Genomic DNA, 24486 nt, shown 5'->3' with positions numbered 1-24486 from the left:
AAAGTTATTTTGAGTTTAAAGTTGGAAAAACAAAATGGCCTCCGAGTCTTTCAACTTTGGGATTCTGATTCATGTTGGAAAAAGTTCAAACACCCTGCTTTAACCTTGAACGTCAAGCAGACCGGAGACCGCTCCAAAAGCAGGAAGTGGACTACAGCGCAGGGAATTCTGGGTAAATACAACCAAAGCTAACGTGCTAGCCTACCGCTAGCAGCAGAAATGGCTCCTGGTCTTTAGCCAAAGACTAAAGAGAAATCCTCCAACACTAAAATCTGCACCGTTTCTGCAACACACTTAGAAAGCAGGAAGGAGACGTTACAAAGCTTGACAGGGACGTTCCTCATTCTCCGACTGCTCTTCATATCTGCAGCTGCTAAGTGAAGCTAACGCAGCGCAGAGTTGAGATAAATCCCAGCTGACGCCTTTATCTGCTGCGCCGTCCCGCTCCGAGGGTTCAGTCCTGATTAGAAACCTCAGACACATCCAGGTGTGAGAAAAACCTCTAGAGTCTCATTCTGCTTCACATGCGGCTACTTATCACATGTGAACACATATTTCCCACATGTGCACCACTTATGATCTGATTTTCTACATGTGAACATCAATATGTGAAAAATCCCATTAACTTCACATGAAAATCATCTAAATGAACATGTGATGAAGACATTTTCACATGTGAATGATGTGATTCACATGGTTTCTCCTGTATCACAGGTGTGACACCTGCTGTCACTGCAGAGTTTATTAGAAAAGAGAAACAGAAAGATTCCCGTTTAATTTCTGATCCGTTGGATCTGAGCCGACGCTCTGCGTTTCCCGTACAGAAACAGAACGGAGCTGCGGCGGCGCGGAGCTGCAGCACAGACTGCATCTCTGCAGCCATGTTTCTGAGACTCTGAAAGGATGTGACCCGAATCGCTGTGGAAACTTTCAAACACGTAGTCGGGTCAGAGGGAGCAGCAGCTCTGCAGCCAACTGGAGAATCAGAAACTATTTCAGCCCTTCAGGCTGAACGATACATGATCGCTTCACTCTACAGCCGTAACTGATTTACTCCCTGCAGTCTTTTGTTGCCTCCTTTATGTTATACTCATTTTCTTTTTTTTTTACCCCTCCATGGGTAATGTCGTCGGATCCGGGAGTCGAACCCACGACAGCCGTCGAGGACTCAAGGCCTCCAAACATGGGTCGCGCCATCCCCTACGCCACCACGACATGCCCATCCGATTTTTAATATCTCATGTATTCATGCATGTTTGTTTTTTCTTTATGGTTTTATTGGCTACTGGATGCTCAAATTTCCACCAGTTAAATAAAATATCTATCTAGCTACCTTGCTGGCTAGATTGATAGATTCAACATAAAATACTGCAACCACAGTAGACAGAAACCAAAGGGAAAATTCCCCTGATTGCAAAAAGTATGAAAAGCTGCCAAACAGAAGTCCTCCAGGCCACCAGAGGGCGCCGACCGTCAGTAAGGATTGGATGTCATGATGTCAAAAGGAAAGCATGAGGGGGTTTTTTGCAGTAAAATAGAACAGCAGCATATTTACAAATGTAATATAAGCTTCCATTTTATAGAGCATTTTATTCTTGTTTCCATTTGAACCATTTTACCATTTTCTTCCGTCTTTTGTGGTTGCAGCTTTTTTGTTTTTTTGTTTTGGAGTTTCGTGTGTTTCAGTGTGTGTTTGTGTGTGTGTTTTGGTGTGTGTGTGTGTGTTTGCAGCCTTTAGGCCGTCCTGAAGCAGCTCCATTAGGAAACACCAAGCTGCTGTCGTGATGGAATGAGTTGAGTTCTAACTCACTGCTGCTTTGAGTCCAGGCAGAAATGTAAAGTGCAGATGATCAGCGGTCTGGTCCAGGGAAGCGTTTCCCAGCTGGAATAGAGTCAGCATGCTGCTGAACAGCTGTCTGCGGTAAAAATAGAAGCTGTGAGAGGACCTTCATGCCTCTCAGTCCCAACACCTAACGGCAGATATGAAGCCAATTAATGAAGGAGCTCAAGTCCAAACTTTAGTTCTCTGACACTCAGCGAGATCTGGGCTGGAAGGTGAAGAATGAATCACCAGCCACTGGGTCTGCTGCGTTACTGCTGCTGGCTTTAACGTCACCGTGTGCAAACAGTTCAGCCATAGAGTCACGAAATTCATGCATTATTTATACATTTCCTGCTAGGTTATGCTGCGTATTGTAGCATAACCGTAGCAAAGAAAGGTAATTTATTTTCACACAGTGAAGAACAAAAAGCTGCAGCAGCAGCAAAGTGGCAGGTTAATTTTACCAACTGAATATTTAGATCCAATTTAAATATTTAGGTCCAAATTAAATATTGAGTTACCAAGCTAAACCAAATATTTAGCTTTCTAGCTAAATAGAAATTGATAATATTTAGCCAGAAAGATAAATTTTGGCAAGCTAACTATTTAGCTCCAAAGTAAATATTTAGCTCTGAGTTAGCTAAATATTTTTTGTCCACAGGCTAACTATGTAGCTAGCTGAGAGCTAGCGTTTAGCTCTCAGCTAGCTACATCTGGATTGTCTTTAAAATGTCTCATCCTTTGTTTTAAGCTGAAATGTTGGACAAGAAAACAAGAATAGAAACGATAAAGAAGAGACTCGAAAGCAGGAGTTAGAAAAGAGGTTTTTATTTTGGTAGTTCACTTCCGGTTACTTTGAAATGAATTAGCATATTAGCTAAACAGTAAATAGAGGTAAATATTTGGCTTGCTAATTAAATTTTTAATTAGCAACTTTTTTTCTTTCAACAGGTTAAATATCGTAAATTATTGCTGTTCATTTTTGACTTTGTAACTTTACAAACGTTTTGCTGACACGATGCTCCCACAGCTCAGATGTTTTTGTTGTTTTTCCCTCAGATGTTTGGTGAAAGTTGCCAGAGATAAAAGTGTCTCCAGGTTTCGGATGGTTGGTGAAACTAACTGACTGCATAAAGAGAAACAATCAGGCTGCAGCTTCGTAAACTCCAGCAGTTTGGCTTCATTCTGCTGATGTTCGAACCAGATGATGGAGGAACATCAGCGTTTGTCTTCAGATCCATATCTTAGCAGCGTTATTATCAACAGTAGGTTGAGAGACTTTTGGGTTTGTTCTGGTTCATTTGATCTGCAGTAAACAGTCATCAACGTGATGAAACCTCCAACATGGCTGCCGGTTGTAAGCTGCTTTATTTTTACCGTACAAACAGAAATATGATCACACCGGTGGAAAAGCATTTTGTAAAAGGAAAAAGTTTTCATGTTACATTCCAGGAATAAACAGCGAAGGCCGCGATGAGTCGGTGACTGGGAGGTGATGACAGCAAACTGGCCAGGGTCACATAAATATACTGCAGCAGAGGAAAACGGCACCAACATACATTTACTGCAGCTGCTTTCTGAGCCACATTTTCTTTAAAAGATACTTTTTAAAGTTGAGTTCAGTTTATTTATGTAGCGTCATTTCACAGCAAACCTTTCACAACACGAACAAATCAGTTCAGTTCAGTTAACACCAGTTATCAGTTAATGAACTGAAGTTCAGCTCATTAATCAAAGTAGTTTTCATCGAGCTCAGCTTTGTTTCCATCAACATTTTCTATGTGCATTTTTACCACCGGAGCAAACGTCCAGAAAACTGCAAAACAGCTGAAACACTGAGCTGAACATCTAAAGTCCTGGTCAGAGCTGCTTTTGACCAGAATAAACAAAACATCGACCAGCATGTCTGATGTTGGTTCAGTAGTTGACTGCATGGAGTTTTCTTCATTACTTTGTAATTTAGTGTTTTTGTTTTAAGCTCTTTGAACTGGTGAGATTTGCTGGACGGATTGACTGAGTTTTAAGTGTCGCATTAGAAAATGTTCATGGAAACAGCTGAGTTTGAAAACTTCCTTAATTTTGCCAAAAACAAGTTTTTACTTTAGTTTCTGGTGGATTTTTGTTTATATTGATGCACAAAATGAGACGTGGAAACATGTTTACATTTTCTGACTCTGTGCCTTACCAGAGGAACCAAACTCTAGGAAAGAGAGAGGACGCTCTCGGCTCCATGCTAATTTACATCCTCTACTTCCTGTTTGTTGTAGCGAAAACATCTGATAAAATTATGCTGGTGAAGTCTGGTTGTGATTGGCGACAGTGGAGAGGAAAAACTCACATTTAACAGGAAGAAACCTCCAGCAGAACCAGAACCTGAGCGGCCATCTTTCACAACCAGCTGAGAGAACAGAGCAGAACTTTTTCTGTTAATGGAAAGTAAAAAGTTAACTGGAAAATGTTTGGCTATATCATCTCCAGGAAGGGATCACAGCCAATCAGAACATGAGACCAGGAGTGGGTCTATGAAGGCGAATAAAGAAGATTCCAGTTAAACCACTTTTTAAAAAAAATTTTTTACCCCTCCAGGGGTCTTTTTGTGGGCTCTAGTGCCCCTTATATGAAAGTAGGCTGACAGGAACGGGGAAGGAGAGGAGGGAAGACATGCGGCAGTCGAAGTCCGGGAGTCGAACCCGCGACGGCCGCGTCGAGGACTGAAGGCCTCCAAATACGGGTCGCGCTAACCACCACGGCACGCCCCCTGTTAAACCACATTTATGAGAAACAAATGAATCTTATTGAGCTTATTTAAAGACGCAGATGGTAAAGTGGAGGATTCAGACTCAACCAGCTGGAAGGGAAAAGGCCAAATGGGATTGATGTGTGGCAATAGATTTATTTTCTTTGAAACGATGACTTTCTGAGAGCAGCTTGTTTCTGAAGCATCTAGTGTTTAATCACATTAAAGTTGAAAAAAATGTTTTCCAACTTTCATCAACAAAACCATGAGAAGATTCCCATGAACAGGAGCCGCCTGCAGGCCTTCCACATGACGCCGTGCTGACTGTAACATGACCAACAATCGGTTCCTTTAAAGTGTCTGAGGCCCGAGGCGCATCATGGATCTGCAGTTTGGTTCTTCACAGTCTGGTCCACTTCAATCCTACTCCGGTCCGTTTGTCTACAAAATCTGGTTCCGTTGGTGAGGTGTGAATGCTAACTGACCTCTGACCTCCAAACCTCGATCTGGGTTTGGTTGAAGTGAACTCTGGTTCAGTTTGAATGCATATGTGAATGAAGACCGCTCCAAAAGCAGGAAGTGGACTACAGTGCTAACTACAGTACAGTTCCCTTTATGTGTTGATCTGTATTTTATGTGCTTATAGTATTTATTTATTTTATTTATTTATTTTTTATCTTTGATACTTTGTCTTTTAGCCTTCTGTATTTGCTGCAATATTAATTGCTGAAATTGGGATACGAATAAAATGAATCTGAATCTGAGTGCAGGGCATTCTGGGTAAATACAACCTAAGCTAGCGTGCTAGCCTAGTGCTAGCAGCAGAAATGGCTCCTGGTCTTCAGCCAAAGACTAAAGAGAAATCCTCCAACACTAAAATCTGACGCCGCCATCTTGTTTCCGTCTGGTGAAACAGGAAGTTGCTTTCAGTGTCTTTAGAGGCTTTTGTGTCGTTTCCTTCAGTGGTTCTTGGTGCAGCGCCCCCACAGGCCAGGAGGGGAACAGGTTGCTCAAAGGATTTGGTTGGTCCTGGTTGGTTGGCAGATGATGAAGTTTTGGACCCAACAGAACCGAGTCTACTGGACCATCGGGAGGGAAAACACTGTTTGGTGCTTTACATCCAGCAGTTCAGATTTGAGGCTGGAGTCAGCTTCTGCCTTCAGGGTTTGGTTCTCCCACTTGGAGGTGTTGTGCTCTTAGTTTGATTTGTGTCTAAAATAATTATTTATTCAGTTTCAGTAAAGGTTAAATGTGCTCCAAACACATGAATGATCCAAACTAAACAAAGCACAAAAAATAAACAAATGCAAAAGAAAAAATCTGCAAACTGCAAAACCAACAGCCAGAATATGATGCCGCAAACTCGCTCCTCAAAACGCCAGTCCTCCAGACCACCAGGGGGAGTCGGTCACCAAATCATCAGAGACCAAACCTTCAGTAAAAACGCGATCTCCTAGAGCAGTGGTCCCCGGACCGGCACCGGGCTGCGTAAGAAATAATGAACTACTTCCGGATCATTTATTTTGAAAATCCTAAACCGGATTTTACCGGTTACGTCTTGCGCGTCAAAATTGAGCCAACTTGCAGCAGAATGAGTAACAAAACAACATCGGCTTACTGCGCCCCCCCCCGGTCCGCGCGACTAAAAAGGTTGGGGACCATCGTCCTACAGGAAAGTTGGAGGAAGAAAGAAAAGGCATTTTGTCCTTCATTTCCTTTCCATCAAGCAGTTGTTGGTTTTTTTTACAATTGTACAGAACTGCAGCATGTTTACAAAGGTAACGTTACCGACTCCAGACTCCCCCTACTGGTCTGGAGGACTTACATTATGTGGAGCTTGCTGCTGTTTTTGCTGTTTGCAGCATTTTTGTTTTTCTGCTGCATGTTTGTTGTGTTTCACTGTTTGCTCCATGTTTGCGTCTGTCGGCCATCTTTCTTTCCACCTTTGGTTTTGTCACATAGCTAAACATTCAGACCTCAGAGATTCTGCTTCATTCAGTTTTTACTGGCGCATAAATATCATCAAACGTGAAGCTTTTAGATGATCTCAGAGAATGAGAAGCTGCTGGAACTGATGCTGTTAGTCACACAGATCTAATTTATTGACACTCTGTCACAGTTTAATGTTTCGTAGATTTCCTTAATGAAGAATCCCTGTGAATGTCTCACTTTTTATCTTTGACAAACAAATTCTCATGTGAAGAATGTTTTCCTCAGACAAGCAGAGAGCTAACATGCTTTATGTCTCAGCCAGTCTGAGTTATTCTGAGGCTTTGTTATCTGGTGTCTCTGTGCTACTCTGCTCCCACACACACGCACACACACACACGCACACACACACACGCCAACACACACACACACACACACACACTCCCGGCTGATATCACTGCATACCCACACAGGACAAACTGCAGAAGCGTGACCAGAAACCATGAGTACGTCTTACACAGTTGGCAGATATGAGACAAATAAAAAATGTTGAAAATCAGCCCAAAGTGGAACAACAGCTTGAAGGTTTCAGAACTTTATGAAGACATTCAGGCTGCATTCGGACCCGCTCTGCTCACTGCGCTTTAGTCCAGTCCGTCTGCAGAGAGAGTCCGGTTTGGTTGGGGAGGTGTGAATGTGAAATCGAACTCTGATGTGAACTCTGGTCCGCCTACAAACCTGAGACTGCTTTCACATCTGATGGTCCAGTAGACCCGGTTCTGTTTGAACCAGAACTCCATCATCTGCTCCACCTCCAGCTGCTGTGGTTCTGAGTCAAACCAACCTGTTCCCCTCCTGGCCTGTGGGGGCGCTGCACCAAGAACCACTGAAGGTTCACATGCATTCAGACCGAACCAGAGTTCAGTTCAACAGAACCCAGACTGAGATTTGGAGGACCAGAAGTCAGAGGTCAGAGGTCGGTTAGCGTTTACACCTCACCAACCGAACCGGACTTTGACTAGACAAACGGACTGGAGCCGGGTTAAAGTGGACTGAACAGGGTTGGTGGGTTGGGTTGAAGTGAACTCTGGTTCGGTTTGAATGTGAACGCCAAGCGGACCAGAGACCGCTCCAAAAGCAGGAAGTGGACTACAGGGCAGGGCATTCTGGGTAAATACAACCAAAGCTAACATGCTAGCCTAGCGCCAGCAGCAGAAATGGCTCCTGGTCTTTAGCCAGAAATCCTCCAACCACTAAAATTTGACGCCTCTATCTTGTTTCCATTTGGTGAAGAAGTTGGTCTGACGTTTCTTCTTCAGGGGTTTTCATGTTGTTTCCAGTTTTCAGTGGTTCTTGGTGCAGCGCCCCCACAGGCCAGGAGGGGAACCGGTTGGTTTGTTTGCAATCAAACTGAGTCCTCCAGACTATCAGCTGTGAAAACAGCTTTAATCTCAGCTGCTTTTCCTCGCTCTGTGCCTCCTCGGGTTCATTCTTGGATTGCAAGAAAACAGAATGGAGAACAGAACAGTCACTACAAACAAAACTTTGTCCAGGCATTTTTTAGCTTCTCATCACTGGAGGAACGAGTTCAGGAACTACAAAACTGGACAAATTCTGATGATGTTATGAAAAACCTTTCTGCATTTCAGAGATTCAGGAGAAAATTCAGATGAATGTTTGTGTCCACTTCCAGAAAAGAAGGCAGGACGGCGACCACATGAGGCTGGATGTAAACCGATCCCCATGGTCTGAGCTTGGGCCAGAATCTCTCTCACACACACACACACACCCACCCACACACACACACACACACACACACACACAGTGATGTGTGCATGGTCACATTCCACTGCCGGCGCTGCGAGAGGCTGGCTCAGTCTGTCCTGAAGCCTGGAGCTGCTCGCCACTTCAGAGCGGAGCAGGAAGCCGCAGCGGAGACCAGGGGAGGTCTGACGACAAATTCTAGCTTTCCCAGAAAACATTTCACAGTTTCACACCGATGGAGGATCAAGGCTGGCTTTGATTTCCTGCACAATCAACATGCAGAAGAAAGCTGCCTCTCTGCTTCAGATATGAGCAACTTTTCCTGGCAGAGGGACAATTTAGAGATTTGGAAACATTTGACGAGAATCCTGGAGGTCCAGCCAAAGGATGGCTCAGTCACGGCGAGCAGAATCCTCCAGCCTGTAGTCATTCTGCTTTAAGGAGAAGAGTCGGCCATATTGAGCAGGAAAACCCCAGAATCACCTCTTTACCTGCTAATTCTGACATGATGATTGGCCTCCATGTTGGACGCCGCTCGCTGTTTCTGCTCACCCTCCTCCTGGTGACTGTGCGCCGTGGCGAAGGCGATCAGCAGAGGTTTCATCAAATCCAGCATGGGCAGTGCACCTACACGTTCATCCTGCCTGAGGAGGGACAGGCCAGCTGCAGAGAGGCCAGAGGCAGCAGCAGGACCAGTCAGCACGACGCCAACGCCATCCAGAGAGACGCGCCCCCGGCCGAGCCCAGCCTGAAGATCCAGCAGCTGGAGAGCGTCATGCAGAACTACACCCTGTGGCTGCAGAAGGTAAACCAGGAAGGTGGGCAGAAGGCTAAAGGATGCTCCAGGAAGCTCCAGGATGTTCCAGGATGCTCCATGCGCTCGGCCGCTTGGCTCACAGATCAGGCGGTTTTTAGAAAAACCAGTTAGATTCAGAGGAAATCCTGATGTTACTGTAAAAACAGGTAAAGTTAGGATGCAAGCATAAAAGTTCAGGTTGTACGTTCTTCACATTTCCCATAAGTCATTATAATTTCAGGATGACAGACATTTTTCAACATGGCCGCCGGTTTTGCTGTTTGCGAGTTTCACACCAGGAAGAAAATATGATATGACACAAACTGAGAGTTGTTTTAATGGTTAGCATTAGCTTCTGCTCATTTTTATGTGTTTAGCAGTAGCGGCGCTAAGATTACGTTTTAGTGAATTAGCATGTAGCTAACTTTTTGCTGCTAATTTTAGAGCAAACATATTTTCTGATGTTCACCTGAAAAAGGAAACGTCAGGATTTCTGCGGTCAGATCATTTTTCTGTGATTTTAAACCAAACATGTTCAACTAGTTGGTAACTTGAGAGAAAAAAGTAACTCTGAATGGCAGCCATGTTGAAAAATAAACCATTATCAGTAAATGTGGTTTATGTGGGTTCAGTTCTTCATCATTTGACACCAAAACTATTTATATATGATAAATATAAAAATGTAGTGCAAGAATACGTTTTCCTTGACAGCCATCTTGATTTTTTCTATGGTTATTATTATTTTTTTTAAAGTAAGCCCTTGGGAACATTTATGCAAAGATACCTTCTTGTATGCAGATGTGAAAGATTTCGCTGATCTGGTGAAGTTTCTGAGAACTTCCTAGATCTTGGTGCCATAGAAGTGCAGAAATAATCTGAGCTCAGCGGACTCAGAGTGAGAAGTTGAGTTTTATCTCAGAGAATGTTTCAGTTCCTCTGGACAGGAACTTCCTGCGGTACGGACCGTCCTGAAGCGGCGGGTTGCTTCTCTGCTCAGCAGCAGGAAGTGAGCGTCCCATCAGACGCAGAAGAAGAAACTGCCGCCATTATTCAGTGAAGGCCGAGACGTTTGAGTCCAGCTGCATTCAGCTCAACTTTCCCCCAGAGCAGAATCTGAACAGACTGTGGCTGATGTTCAGCTGGATTTTATCCTCGGCTTCCTGTTTTAGCTCCTTCCTGCTGCGGATCAATAACCAGAATCTCAGCTGCTGCTCTGGTTAAAACCTGCAGATTTTCCCCGATGGATTATCAGATGTTGATGTCTGGTTATAATTTTACTAAAAATAAAATCAGAAATAATTTCTCTGATTAGTCAGTGGGAGAAAAAATAAAAATTTCTGATCTTCCATTTTCTGAGTCTGACCAAATTTTATTTTCCCCCCAACATTTAAAGGCATAAAAGTAAATAAAATATAATAAAATAAAAAATAATAATAATAATTTGGAGCAAAATAGAGTTTTGCTTCATTTTATTTTTTTCTTGTGTTGAATTTTTTTCAAAAATGGTAGAAAATGTGAGTGAAATTAACAGATGATTGGAGAAAAACTCCAAGGCAGAAGAAACACTTTTAAAACAGATGATTTTAAATCCCATAAAAAACAAATAAACTAATCTAGTCAGTAAAGCATAAAGTATGTCAGAGCGAGGCAACGTAACTCCAGGTGTCTGAACCTCCTGCAGTTTGTTTTTTATTCATTCAGTGAATTTATTTAAGGAGGAACCTGAATTTATTTAAGGAGGAACCTGGCTGGCTTCAGGTTCTGGACTGTCGCTGGAAGTCCGACTGTCAGCCAATGATCTGGCTCAGTGTGAGGAACGGAGGAACGATTCCCATCTGAACGATTCTTATCTGAACAATTCCCATCTGAACGATTCTTTTCTGAACGATTCCTATCTGAACGATTCCCATCTGAACGATTCCCATCTGAACGATTCTTATCTGAACGATTCTTATCTGAACAATTCCCATCTGAACGATTCTTATCTGAACGATTCTTTTCTGAACCCTCCCTGAGTTTCAGTCTCACATGAATGTAAAAGCTGCTCAAAAAGTTCATATTTCCCAAAGTTTTACAGTGTATTAAAATAATTTATTTTCTAATAACACAAGCAAATAAACAGCTAAACAGTAAAATGTATCATAAATTACTGGGAAATTCAAAATCCATCCATCCATCCAACCAACTAACTAGACAGCTAGATAACTATCTATCTATCTATCTATCTATCTATCTATCTATCTATCTATCTACTAGTTATCACAGATTGTTTCTGTTTTCTAGTAGGTCTCTGTGTTTTTCTGTATCCATTCAGTGGTTTTTGGTTCGCGTCCTCTAACTGCTTTCTTCTTGCATCGTTTTTCTGGTTGCAGATTGAGAGCTACGTCAGGGAGAGCATGAAGACGGAGATGGCTCACCTGCAGCAGAGCGCCATGCACAACCACACGGCGGCCATGTTGGAAATGGGAACCAGCCTCCTCTCTCAGGCCGCCGAGCAAACGCGCAAGCTGACCGACGTTGAGGCGCAGGTGGAAGAAGTTTCACGCACAGAGGCTGATATTTATTTATGTTTTTTTTCCCTGATGTGAATTTTTGCTTTTTGATAAAGCTAATGAAATTCCAGGCTTTAGTCGAACTTTTGTTTTACTCTGAAATTTGCTTAATTGAAGTCTAAAACAGGTACCTGCATGTTTCAGCAAACTAAGTTTAAGACTTTTAAGACGTTTTAATGCTAGCTTGAATTAAATTTAAGATATAAAATAAGGAGGGCTGGGAATCTTCCTGCGCCACTCTGACCATAGCTAGCTGGCTACCACAGGTATGCTAGCTGCTAGTTAGCCTCAACTGGAAAACTTTAGCCTGACAGAAAAGTCCAGCATAAAAAAACAACTAAATGAACAACAGTTAGCACGTGATTAACATATTTCAGGCTAATAAGGCTAATTTATGTTTTTATGAATTCAAGGTATTTCAAGGCCTTAATTTTAGACTTTTAAAGACTTTTTAAGAACCTGTAGACATGTTGAGAGTGTACACTCTGAATATATGGAAATGAAATTAGTCTGACAACCTGAACATTATGGAAATACATCAAAATTAAGGAAAACTTTCCTTAACAAAATTATGAACACAATCTTACTAAAATTGTCTAAAAAATGACTTTTTCCTGAAGTATCTTCATCATAGTCATGTCAACCACTTTTCATTTAAAGACCTTCAGAACTTTATAACTTTAATTTATGTCTTTGGGATAAAAACCGTTTTTTCTCTTTGTTGCAGGTTTTGAATCAAACGTCGAGGCTTGAAATTCAACTGCTGGAAAATTCCCTTTCCACTAACAAGCTGGAGAAACAATTAATGATCCAGACCAGTGAGATCAGCAAGCTGCACGACAAAAACAGGTAGATGTGGAAAACCTGACCGGCTGGAGAGCAAAGCAAAAAACAAGGAAAACACAGACAGATGGCAAAAACCTAAAAAGAAAATCAATTATTCATTTTCTATAAACAGAACAGCAGATCTCAAACTCCAGCATTTCTGCTGGAGAGCAACACGGGATGAGGTTCCTCAGTCCAGGGTTTCTGCAGCAAACGAAGGGAGAGGCGCCCCCTGGTGGTGCAGTGAATGAGAGTTAATTGATGTGGAAGCTCGGCTCAGTTTGCTCATTCTGACCCTGAAACATTTAATCTGGGAAATGCTGCAGTGAAGTTATGAGAAAAATCAGAACGTTCTGGGAAATCTGAGTTATTTAGAAAAAACGGATCGGTGAAAAATCAGGAGGGATTCTGAGAAACACGACTTTCAAAATGTCCCTAAAACGTCTTTAGTTTTAATTTGGTCGGTAGAAAACTGAATTATCCTTCGTTACACTCTGACTTATTATTAAACCCCTGATATTGTTAGATATTAGGGGTTTGTGGGATTTAGTTACACTTTAAATGTTTAACTTATTATTTTTATCAACTGTTCTTTCTGTTTTTATTTGAAGGCAACGTCTGTTTCTCTTTGAACCACTTTGTGATTTTATCTATAAATTGCGTTTTAGAAATAAAATTTATTTCCTTTTTCCCTGTTTCTGTTCACTAACTTGAGCTGTTTGGAAACCAGGGCTGGAACCATTTGGATCCATATTTATTTTCCAGAAACGATTCGTCCTGATTGGATATAAAAGCCCTAAAGGTTTTAGAGGAAGGAGTTCAGCTGACTGGATCTTCTTGTTCTCAGCCTCCTGGAGAGGAAGATGCTGGAGATGGAGCAGCAGCACGCCGAGGAGCTGGAGACGCTGAGGCAGGAGAAGGGGAGCCGGCAGAGCGGCGCCATCCGGCAGCTGGAGGCTCAGCTGAGCCGGGCCAGAGGGAACAGCAGCGCTCTGCAGCAGATGATGGGCAGCGTCTGCTCCAAACAAACAGGTACAACCTACCAGCCGATCTCAACTCAACTGTTCAGGTTTTACAGTGCACCAGCGATTCGATTCATTTATAAAACACTTTATTGATCCTGTTTATGTTGCCATGTTGGGAATCATAAGTTCTACCAATTCAGTTTTTCTAAGGATTGTTAGAATCTGGTCATTCATTTAGAAACCTGTAAGAAATGTTTCTAATTGGTTCAGATTACTTTGAACCTTTTGACCTTTGACCTTTTTTAATCGTTAATTTAAGTGATTAAAGTCACGCCGGGTGTTTTTGGACGTCCGTTTGTTTGGAAATGTCCAGTGTGCCGACAGGAGGGTTTGTAAAATTATTTTTTTGACCCATTTCTTGACTTTTGTTTTCATCAAAGCTGAAAAGATTTTTAGTTATTAGTTTGTCTATTTTTTTTTCCAGAAATAAAGTTCATATATTTTGAAGTCGGAAGTTTGTTTAAGAACCAAAACGCCTGAAGCTTTACTGGGAAGTTTGGGTTTTGGAGCGTTGGAGGGTTGGAGAGGAGAGCGGGGCGCCCCCTGGTGGAGGACGGAGGCATTACCAACAGAGAGGAGAGCGGGGCGCCCCCTGCTGGAGGACGGAGGCTCTACCAACAGATTCCAGGATGCTGAAAGATTTTAACACATGAAACCTTTTCAACATTCATCTTACTGTGTTCACATTGTTTTTAGGTTTATGTCAATTAAAATTAACTCAAATTTATTGTAAACCTTTTTTATTGTCAGTTGTAAATATTTTCTTTCTTTTTCTGTCAACTCTTCAACCTAAAAACTCCAGAAAACCTTTTAGTTTTAAACTAGGTTATAATAATAGTTTTCCAACCTTTCAAACTATCTAGCAGTAAGTGGAGGAGGGTTGAAGAGGAAATGCTCCCATTAAACGTGACTGACTGGTTGTCATCCATAAAGTTAAGTTAACTGGTAATCAGTGTTAATTAATGTGTCCCTAACAAATACATTATTTCTAATTATACTGATTTAATGAATTTCTTGATTTGGTGACGGTTTATTCACTGAAACTATGACATCATTTCTTGAACCTCTGCAGGCGGATCCAACCAATCAGGAGCTGCGGATGAAGAGAAGAAGTTTGGTGACTGTGCAGATTTATACAAAGCCGGCTTCCATAAAAACAGCGTTTACACCATCCAGATAAATCCACAGGAAACTAAGAAGGTATCTGTTGCCTCGCTGCTGATTTGATGTTACTAAACCTGAACCGAACTTTGGGTCCTGGCCCTGGCCCTGGCCCTGGTCCTGGTCCTGGCCCTGGCCCTGGTCCTGGTCCTGGTCCTGGTCCTGGTCCTGGTCCTGGTCCTGGCCCTGGCCCTGGTCCTGGTCCTGGTCCTGGTCCGGGCCAGCGGGAAACGGCCCTGTACTCCCGATGCTCGCTACCTTCTGCTCTTAGCTGCACAAACTCTACCAAAGTGAAAAGGCTTAAAACTTTCCTGAGCAAAAAGACACATTTTATGTCTGCAGAACAAAACTGCTTCACGTTTCAAAGGTTTGTTCGTCAGAAAAGCTGGAATGAAGAGCCTAGAAAGTTTATATCGATCTTCATCAACACATGAAGCTGCTTCTTTCTGCCTGCAGGTTTACTGCAACATGGAGGCCGCCGGTGGTGGATGGACGGTCGTCCAGCGCAGAGAAGACGGCAGCCAAGATTTCCAGAGAACATGGAAGGAGTACAAGCTGGTGAGACGACGGAGAAACGCTTCGTTTGTAATCAAGAGCAAATTCATCCGGCACCAAACTACAGCATGTTGACATAAAAACCTTCACAGAACAAACAGCTCAGATGTAATTCAGCAACGTTGGTTCAAATCAACCAAACTCAACCTGAGCATGAAAAAATGCAGCCGAAATGATTTGATTCTTACAGATAATCTGTGAGAACTGAAACGGTTTCAGTCCTCATTTAAAAGGACCAATAATTTCTGAACCTCTCAGGTTTTCAGGGAGTTTTTTCCAAAGCTGAGGAACAAACCACAGCGGCTGGAACATGAAGTCGACCAGCAGACTCTTTTCCTGTCTGTCTGCAGGGCTTTGGGAGTTTGCTGGCAGAGCACTGGTTGGGAAATGAGCATATTTATCAGCTGACCAGCCGACGGCAGAACGTGCTTCGGATTGAGCTGACGGACTGGGACGGACATCAGGCCTTCTCGCTCTATGATCGGTTCCAGATCGGCAACGAGAAACAAAACTACAGGTAATGTTACCCGTTACAGCGAGGACACGTCACATGTAAAAACCTTGGTCACTCTGCAGGCCTTGGACTACACCGTTTGTTGAGTCACGCATTCAAAAATTAATAAAAATGTTTTGGGTTATTTATCCTGTCATAAAAACAAATGGAGGTTCATTTTTTCATCATGTTATCCATTCATTTATAAAGGTTCAGTTTGAAATTAATATTTAGTCTATCAGCTAAATATTTTACTGTAAATATTTAGATACAAACTAAATATTTAGTTTGAAGCAATATGAAGTTATCAGGATAAATATTTAGCTAATATAAATTCAGTTGTGGAAGTGGACTATCAAAATAAAAGCTGAGAGCTTCTAACTGCTGAATGGTTCAGCGTTGATGTCGATCCGTTATAAACGTCTGAACTGCCTTTAAAACGGATCATACTGTAAGAAAAGAGAGAAAGAAGCGACATGAGTCTTCTGCCCTGACTGGACCGATGAAGTTCTGCTGCAGCCCTGCAGACCGACCCCCCCCCACACCCCCCAGCCCACCAGGTAACCTGAGCCTGAATTGACACCTGTTGGCAGGGAGAGGATTTTCCTCTCAGCTGTTCGCTGAGATGCTTTCAGTCAGAGGTCAGGGCCGCCGCCAGAGCCGGGCCCGTTTGGTTTACAGCCTTGGCGTTATCAGTCCTCCTCAGAGTTCTCTCTGACACCAGAACCGCTCCAACCGATCCGCTTCTGGAAACCTGGCGAGCTGCAGCCCCGATAAACCATCATGGACGACCAAACAGCCACGTGATTTATGATTCAAAACTCGTTACGTTGGGTTCAAACCTTCACCGTGCAACGATCCGATCTGCTTTGCAATAAACACTTTTAATATTTACATTTATAAGAAAAACTAAATTAGAAAGTTTTCTTTGTTGTAAACATGAAACCAGAAGTTTACATCCACATTTTGTTCTCACGGTCTGAAGTTAAATCAAACCAAACGTCTCGTTTTAGTTCCCTTATAATCACTGAATCCGTCTTCAGAACCAGAACTTTGGATTTGTTCAGGATTTGGTTTGGATGCAGTTTCTTCAGATGTTGCTGTTGGCAGGAAGGATCTCCTGCAGCAGTCAGTCTTACAGTGAATCAGAAAAAGCCTCTGACTGAAGACTGTTGCTCATGTTATGACACGCTAACATCTCAGTCTCAGGGCAGCAGAGACAATATTCCACTGGAACGTCCTGATGACATCACCAGCTGTTAGCTAGCTCTGCTAACCTGCCTCCTTTGCTTTTGCTGCTCCTCTAAATATGTTGTATGGTTAGAAAGTCGGGTAGAGAGACGGAGTGGGGGATAAGAACCTGCAGCCATGTTCTATGGAACGAGACGATGCCTGTAATATTCTGGCTGGATCCATTTTTGGGATGAAGTTCATCTGGATTGTCTGTCAAAGACTTTCTGTTTCCTGTTTCCTGTTCCGACGGTTTGAACTTCCTCTCTCTGCTCTCTGGTCCTGACCTGCTCCCACCAGCCTCAGGTTCACCTCTGGGATTTATAGGAAAGTGAAAAGCTCCTTTGAGCTGCACAGCATCGAGAACCAGAGAGAACTGCTGTAAAAACACATCAGGGACTAAATCTGTCACTTAAACACCAAAAACAAACCAACATGAGAGTAAAAACCAATGAAATGCTTTTTTCTTTGGCCGTTTGTGTTTCTCAGATTCTCCGTTTTGCTGCATGTTGCGACTTTTTGATGTTTTCCAGGCTGTTCCTGAAAAGCCACAGTGGGACGGCAGGGAAGCAGAGCAGCCTGGTGATCCATGGAGCCGATTTCAGCACCAAAGATCAGGACAACGACAACTGCTCCTGCAAGTGCGCTCTGATGCTGACGGGCGGTGAGTCCAAACACACGTCCATTTATGACCGACGCTACGCAGCAAAACATCTTAACGCGGATTTATGTCCTGGTGCAAATACTTTATACACTTTAAATAAAATGAAACTAATCTAAAGTCATGTTTCAGAAGACATAGGAGTCTGCCTCACGCAATAAATCTTGAATATTGATGAAAAGTACCGGCAGATTTTTTCCACTTATAACATCAGAAAAGTTATAAGTGAAAAATTCTGTACATAAATCCTAAATCCCTTGTTAGGTCATTTTTTCTTTCCTGCTTTGTGAGTCTTAATTTTCCAAATAAAGAGAAATGTTGAATTAATGCCTGGATGGACAGATCCCAAGGAAATCTATGGAACTGGGGCCAAAACGTTTGTTCAAAGATATATATATAGTTATACATATCTATAGAGATGTCTATATATATATAGATATATATACTGTATATATCAAACAGTATTTTGAAACAAAGCAAAAAACGTTTTTTCCAGTTTCAACATTTTTCAATTTAAATTTTTTTGGGTTTCAAATTTTCTTTTTCAGTTTTAAATCTTTTTTTTTTTTCAGTATAATTTTTTTCTTTATGGCACCAATGTAGCTCCATAGCTTCCACATTCAGTATGGAGCTGTGGTTCAAGAACAACCAGAAATCTAAATGCATGTGACGTAAACTGCACGTCGCTGTTTGAGGTTTTATTTACGTTAAATATTCCATGAAGTGAATTTTTCCGGCTCAGGTTGGTGGTTCGACGCCTGCGGCCCGTCCAACCTCAACGGCCTCTACTTCAGCCGCGGGCAGCACCTCGGGAAGCTCAACGGCATCAAGTGGCATTACTTCAAAGGACCCAGCTACTCCCTCCGCGGCACCACCATGATGATCCGCCCGCTGGACTTCTGAGCCTCAAACTGACGTCATGATTCGTGGTTTTCTATATTTTCCTTTAAAAACGGACAGAAATGTTCCGCAGTTTTCTGCCATTTTGGCCGAGTTGTTGTTGCTGAAAGGGAAAAAACTCGATTGTTTTCTGAAATGTTGTTCATTTCAACCATTTATAGTGATTTTCCAGCCGGTTGAATAAATGTCTGTTATTAATATTGTAAAAAGTATATTTACAGTAGCTGCTGTTATTGCTTTAGAAAATATTGTACATACTGTAAGAAGTGTATGCACTGTAATGAAAGAGTGTAACTATTTTAATAATTACTGTAAGTGAGTTTAGCATTAAGATTAAAATAAAGTCAGGTTACATGAGCAAATGTGTGAAATTATAAATTAATGACTCAACAAAAATAATAATCTCAGTAATTATTGTTTCAACAAAATGTTTCGCAATTCTGTGCATTTTGTTTACTTTACCAAAACTAAGGTGACTCAGAGGTCAAACAGCCGGGCGTTAAAGGACTCGGTGTTTAACTCTGACCAGGACTCGGTGTTTAACTCTGACCGGGACTCGGTGTTTAACTCTGACCAGGACTCGGTGTTTAACTCGGTGTTTAACTCTGACCGGGACTCGGTGTTTAACTCTGACCGGGACTCGGTGTTTAACTCTGACCAGGCTGCTGGAGTGAATTCAACGTTCATGTTGTATTTTCAGCACCTGGAGCCGCCAGCAGGGGGAGCTGTGGGCGTTTCCTCACAGTCTCAGAGTTCCCACAAACTGGGACTGAAAGCAATAATCTGGGTTATTTAGCCACACAGAAGAAGAAAAATTAGGATTTATTTTTCAAATGTATATTTTCACCATGTTATTAAAAAATATATAATTATGGCAGACAAACTAAATATTTGGCTTGGTAATTATTTTATTTCATTTCCAAGCAAAATATTTACCTAGTAGTTTGTGCAATAAATATTTAGCTTTCTATTCAATATTTAGCTAGCAAGTTAAGCATTTTGCTAAAAATTAAATATTTATTTTTGGCAAATAAACATTTAGATCTGAACTAAATATTAATATTACAAACTAAATATTTACCTTGGCAATTATTTAAACAGAAAGTTACCTTTGTGATTAAAACTAAACATTAAGTTTGCAAAGAACTTGTTTAGTATGCAAGCTAAATATTTAGTTTCAAGCTAACTATGTAGCTTTCTAACTCAATATTTATTTTGCTAGACATTTAATTTAATTAGCGAACTAATTGTTTTTCATCTCCAAATTAAAAATGTAGCTTGCTAACTAAATTTTCAGTTAGCTAGTTGTTAGCTTTTAAATAAACTAAATGATTAGCAAATAAAATGGTTAGTTTGTAAACTAAGTTCAGTTTGCTAATTAAATATTTAGTTTTCAAACTAAATATTTAGCTCCAAGCTAAACAGATGGAGGAAGGGCTGATCTTCCCTCCATTCAGGACTTGTACAGGTCAAGGGTCAAGAAAAGGGCAGTCAACATTTTTGCAGACCCTACATATCCTGGACACAAATGTTTAACCTTTTACCTTAAGGTGGCGCCAAATAGACAGTTTCTCCCCTCAGAAAACAGGATAAAAGATTTCAGCTTTTGTTCTGTAAAAACATCATCCATGAATCTATTTACCAGAAAAACGTGAATGTTTTTACCACATGGAAGTAAAACTGTGATGCTGTTATTCCTTATCGTGATGATAATAATGCCAGTTGTGAAAGTTATAGTTCAGTTTTTATCAGGGAGCCGTTTTCTGTTTTTCTTTGTTCTCATTAGATTTCCTCTGGTTCTGAAACAGAGACTGTGATTTTGTTGAGATGCAGAACAAACAGCAGCTTTATTCTGCCAGCGGCTCACTGAGTCGCTGCTTTCAACCTGACAGCATCCAACTCATTTACAACCAGTTGTCTTCCAGCCGAAAGCTGCAAAGATAAAAACCCTGAAGATTAAAAGCTGCGTCTGAAAGCGACTCGTCTCGACTTTCTCACCAAAATGTTTCCACGGTTTTTCTGTTCGTTAAAGATGAAATCAGGAAGTTGAGAAGAGGAAACGTAAAGATGCTTTTTTCTGCTACATCGCAGCTTTTTCCTCTTTTCATGACTTGAAATAAAATTTACCTTCAGGTTATTTTCATTTCTGGATCCAGCAGGAAAGAATAAAATTGAAAGAGGAAAAAATTATTTTATGTCAGAATCAGAAAAAAAACCTTTCATATGTGTAATTTATATTGTTTTACTATTTTAATCTGAAGCACTTTGTAACATTTGGTGAACGAATAAAATATTAAATTTATTTCCAGGGTCAAATATTTATAGTTTACAGTCAAAGAAAGAGGATTAAATTGATCAGCTGTTAAGTTTTCACATCAGTGTTTTTAATTCTGGCTCATGAAATATGACCAAGTCTAGTGTCAATATTTCACTATGCATGGAATAAGACAAAACTAACTTACAAGTAACTTTTCAGTGAGAAAAAGAAACTTGTTTTGAGTAAATTATTCCTTAATACTGATGAGAAAGTTTTGTTGACATGTTATTTTCCTTACAACAAGACATTTTCCCATGTTATAAGTGAAATAATCTCAGTGTAATTAGTATTTTTCCATTAAAATCAAGGAATTATTTACTCAAAACAAGCTTCTGTGTCTTACTGAAAAGTTAATTTTGTTTTATTTCAAGTGCAGTTTGATGTTTCCACTAGAAATCAGACAAAAATACGTTGTAAGGTTTTGTGTTTTTATGTTAGCTTAAATAAATCAGAACTAAACGTTAAGGTTGCTGCATGCAGAGGTTGCAGGAGTCATGCAAACTGTAGCAGCTGCAGAACAAGCCGGTCTGTCTGATCTGGACCTGAGGGAACAGAGGGAACAGAGGGAACCTTTCTGTCTCCTCCTCATCGGGCCTCTGAGTGGGCGTCCCGCTCCACGTCGGCATTCCTGCCTGGGTTCACGGCTCTCTCCCGTCTTTCAGTCCCACAGCTCTGTGACATGGCTGCCATTGTTTCCCGGCCGCTCCGCCGGACCGCAGGGTCCCTGCAGGGAGTCCGGCCCACTCCCCGCATGCTTCTGTCAGGCCCGTGGGTCGAGTCCTGCAGGACAAACGTGTCCACATTTCACTGACTGCACAGGAAACTGGGACGCCATTTTGGCTCCAAAGTTCTCCCACATGTTCAGGATTCCTGAGTGGAAGAGTTCAAGCGCAGGCTTCGTGTTTTTCCACTTTTTATTGGACTTTTGATTTCCTGTGAGTCACAAAACGACGAGCTGCTCAAATCCTCAACATCCCTGAACATGCAGCACATCACTGATTTTCAAGATGGCTGACGGTTTTGAGCTTTTTAAGACAAATATTCCATAAAATGGATTAAATTTTTGTCACATCATCTGTTTATTGTTGCGACTTTAAAGTAATAAAATCTAGAAAATTCAGAAACTGAGGACTTTTCCGTTAGAAAGCCTCACAGACGCCAACAGGAAAGACATGAGCCAGTCGTCTTCATGGTAGCTTCTGCTAATTTGTTCATGTGTTTAGCATTAGCTTCAATCAGTTTTTTGTCTTTAGTTTCCAGTAATTCTTTTGTGTTTAGCAATAACCTCCTCAATGTGCATGTTTAGAGGTTTAGCATTAACTTCTATATTTCTATATGTTCTGCAGTTTAACACTGGCTTCCTCTTATTCTTTTATGTGTTGAGCGACTTAGCATTAGCTTCTGCTGCTACATGTTTAATGGTTTAGAAAATCTACAGGATTTAAACATGTAGGTTATGATTTTACACCAATCACATTCATCTAATTGGTGAATTTAGTGCAAAAAATAATTTTCCACTAAATAATAAAAAATGATCAAAGATGGTCATTTTGCAAAATTAAAAGAAAAACAAACAAGAAATACCAGTAAATATGATATTTATGGCCCAGTTATGTATAACTTCACACCAAAAGTATTTATTCGTGATGATTACAATTTAGTGCAGAAATAAATGTTCCTGTATAAACAGCCGCCATATTTTTGGTATCTAACATTTTTTCCTGGGATCATCTGTGCCAGGTGAGGTTTTTATACCTGTATGTGAAATATTGGCTAAAAAGATAGAACTAAAGAAACAGGAAGTCCTAGATTACTAATTAAAAGCTTCTACATGTTCTGGTCACATATAAGGACGAAAAGTGGAAATTAAAAAGAAGCAATTCAGTCACATTGATTTGGGTGCTAATAAATATTATAAATAATTATTCCTCTACTCATTAAATGTGATCCAGTTAAAGGTTTCTGCTGCTGTGATGCTCATCGTTACCTCAGCTGTGGTTGAAGATGTTGAAAATTCAGTATTCAGCTGATAATCTGTGTGATTTATCACTATAATTACTAGTTACACCCAGACAGAGATGCTGAATCTGTTTGCTTCATTAATGTTTCTAACTCCCTAACCGGTGAGAAGGTTTTGCTCTTGGATTTTGAGTCGTTATTAAACATTTTAGGAAAAATTGATTCGTTTCTGAGAGGCTGGAGGAGCCGATGGCGACAGAATCTCTTCATTAGAAACAAACGACGCACCGATGATTCACCACCAGACGCTTCGCTCTGCAGCGACCAGGAAGCCCGGTCCTGTTAGCATCAGCGACCTGGAAGCCCGGTCCTGTTAGCATCAGCGACCAGGAAGCCCGGTCCTGTTAGCATCAGCGACCAGGAAGCCCGGTCCTGTTAGCATCAGCGACCTGGAAGCCCGGTCCTGTTAGCATCAGCGACCTGGAAGCCCGGTCCTGTTAGCATCAGCGACCTGGAAGCCCGGTCCTGTTAGCATCAGCGACCTGGAAGCCCGGTCCTGTTAGCATCAGCGACCAGGAAGCCCGGTCCTGTTAGCATCACCGACCAGGAAGCCCGGTCCTGTTAGCATCAGCGACCAGGAAGCCCGGTCATGTTAGCGTCAGCGACCAGGAAGCCCGGTCATGTTAGCGTCAGCGACCTGGAAGCCCGGTCCTGTTAGCGTCAGCGACCAGGAAGCCCGGTCCTGTTAGCGTCACCGACCTGGAAGCCCGGTCCTGTTAGCGTCACCGACCAGGAAGCCCGGTCCTGTTAGCATCACCGACCAGGAAGCCCGGTCATGTTAGCGTCAGCGACCAGGAAGCCCGGTCATGTTAGCGTCAGCGACCAGGAAGCCCGGTCCTGTTAGCATCAGCGACCAGGAAGCCCGGTCCTGTTAGCATCAGCAACCAGGAAGCCCGGTCCTGTTAGCGTCACCGACCAGGAAGCCCGGTCCTGTTAGCATCACCAACTCACTCATGTTGATGCTAAATCTTGTCTTAAATAGACAGTTGCAAATAAAATTAGGTTCTTTGCAATTTTTATGAAGTCAAATCATCCCTTAATTCTCCAGAAATTGTGCTAAAGCTGAGATAAAAACTAGAAATATGTTTCCTTGTCAGGGTAATTTAAGCTCTTCTTCTCTAAAAGTTTCTCTCTGGAGCAAAAATAAAAACGCAGCCAAAACAAAAAGCCATTTGTGTGAAAATATTAATATTCTGCGGCTGCCTGGGTGTTTCCAACTCAGCCTGAAGAACAACAGAAACTGCTTTGTTCTGCTGCAGCATCACTGGATCAAACAAACAGAACCAGGACTTTCTGTGCTGATGGACAGTTGACCAACTAACGCGTTTCTGGAGCTTCATGTTCTCTGAAGTCAAAGCTGCGTCGATTCGGTGGGGAAGAAACACCAGATTCCCCGCAACTCTTTTCTGTTTCATTTTAATTTGAAGGACAAAGATTCAAAGAACAAAAATGATTAAAATCCTTAAAACTTTTTGTTCCAATGCAAAAGGACTGAATATTTTCACCAACCTTCAAAATCCAATATGGCCGCTGTTTGAATTAAAAACAAAAAAACTTTTGTCAATATTCTGCTACATAATCTGTAAGGAAGAAAAAGTTTATTTGAAGATAAAAATTGTGGCTAACTGCTACATGTGGCTAAAAGCAGCATGTGGCTAACTGGTACTTGTGGCTAACTGGTACTTGTGGCTAACTGCTAC

General features: G+C 41.7%; 1 protein-coding gene and 1 long non-coding RNA gene across 3 annotated transcripts; both read left to right on the top strand.

The window, feature by feature from the left end:
• Positions 1–280: 280 nt before the first annotated feature.
• Positions 281–3171, top strand: LOC114155428 (uncharacterized). Of its 2 annotated transcripts, XR_003597743.1 has the most exons (3): positions 281–487; positions 1732–1921; positions 2882–3171. It is a non-coding gene; the product is annotated as an uncharacterized LOC114155428 (long non-coding RNA). The 2 variants fall into 2 exon arrangements; XR_003597742.1 differs by having other exon boundaries at positions 281–1921.
• Positions 3172–7933: 4762 nt separating this feature from the next.
• On the top strand, positions 7934–18807 carry angpt1 (angiopoietin 1). Its single transcript, XM_028037142.1, has 9 exons — positions 7934–9057; positions 11421–11576; positions 12328–12449; positions 13273–13457; positions 14523–14650; positions 15068–15169; positions 15517–15683; positions 17423–17553; positions 18293–18807. Exons 1-9 carry the CDS (start codon positions 8758–8760, stop codon positions 18451–18453), a joined length of 1452 nt encoding a protein of 483 aa, XP_027892943.1. The 5' UTR covers positions 7934–8757; the 3' UTR covers positions 18454–18807.
• Positions 18808–24486: the final 5679 nt, after the last annotated feature.

The sequence above is a fragment of the Xiphophorus couchianus genome, chromosome 13 (genome assembly GCF_001444195.1).
Source record: "Xiphophorus couchianus chromosome 13, X_couchianus-1.0, whole genome shotgun sequence".
Classification (NCBI taxonomy): domain Eukaryota; kingdom Metazoa; phylum Chordata; class Actinopteri; order Cyprinodontiformes; family Poeciliidae; genus Xiphophorus; species Xiphophorus couchianus.
Note: the sequence above shows the minus strand (reverse complement) of the source record. Positions and strands in the feature narration are given on the sequence as shown.

Excerpts from the sequence above, each read along its gene's own strand:
- angpt1 (XM_028037142.1), top strand. The coding sequence starts at position 8,758 with ATGATGATTGGCCTCCATGTTGGACGCCGCTCGCTGTTTCTGCTCACC. Across the intron at positions 13,458-14,522 it reads CGTCTGCTCCAAACAAACAG|GCGGATCCAACCAATCAGGA; the intron begins GTACAACCTACC and ends GAACCTCTGCAG. Across the intron at positions 15,170-15,516 it reads CATGGAAGGAGTACAAGCTG|GGCTTTGGGAGTTTGCTGGC; the intron begins GTGAGACGACGG and ends GTCTGTCTGCAG.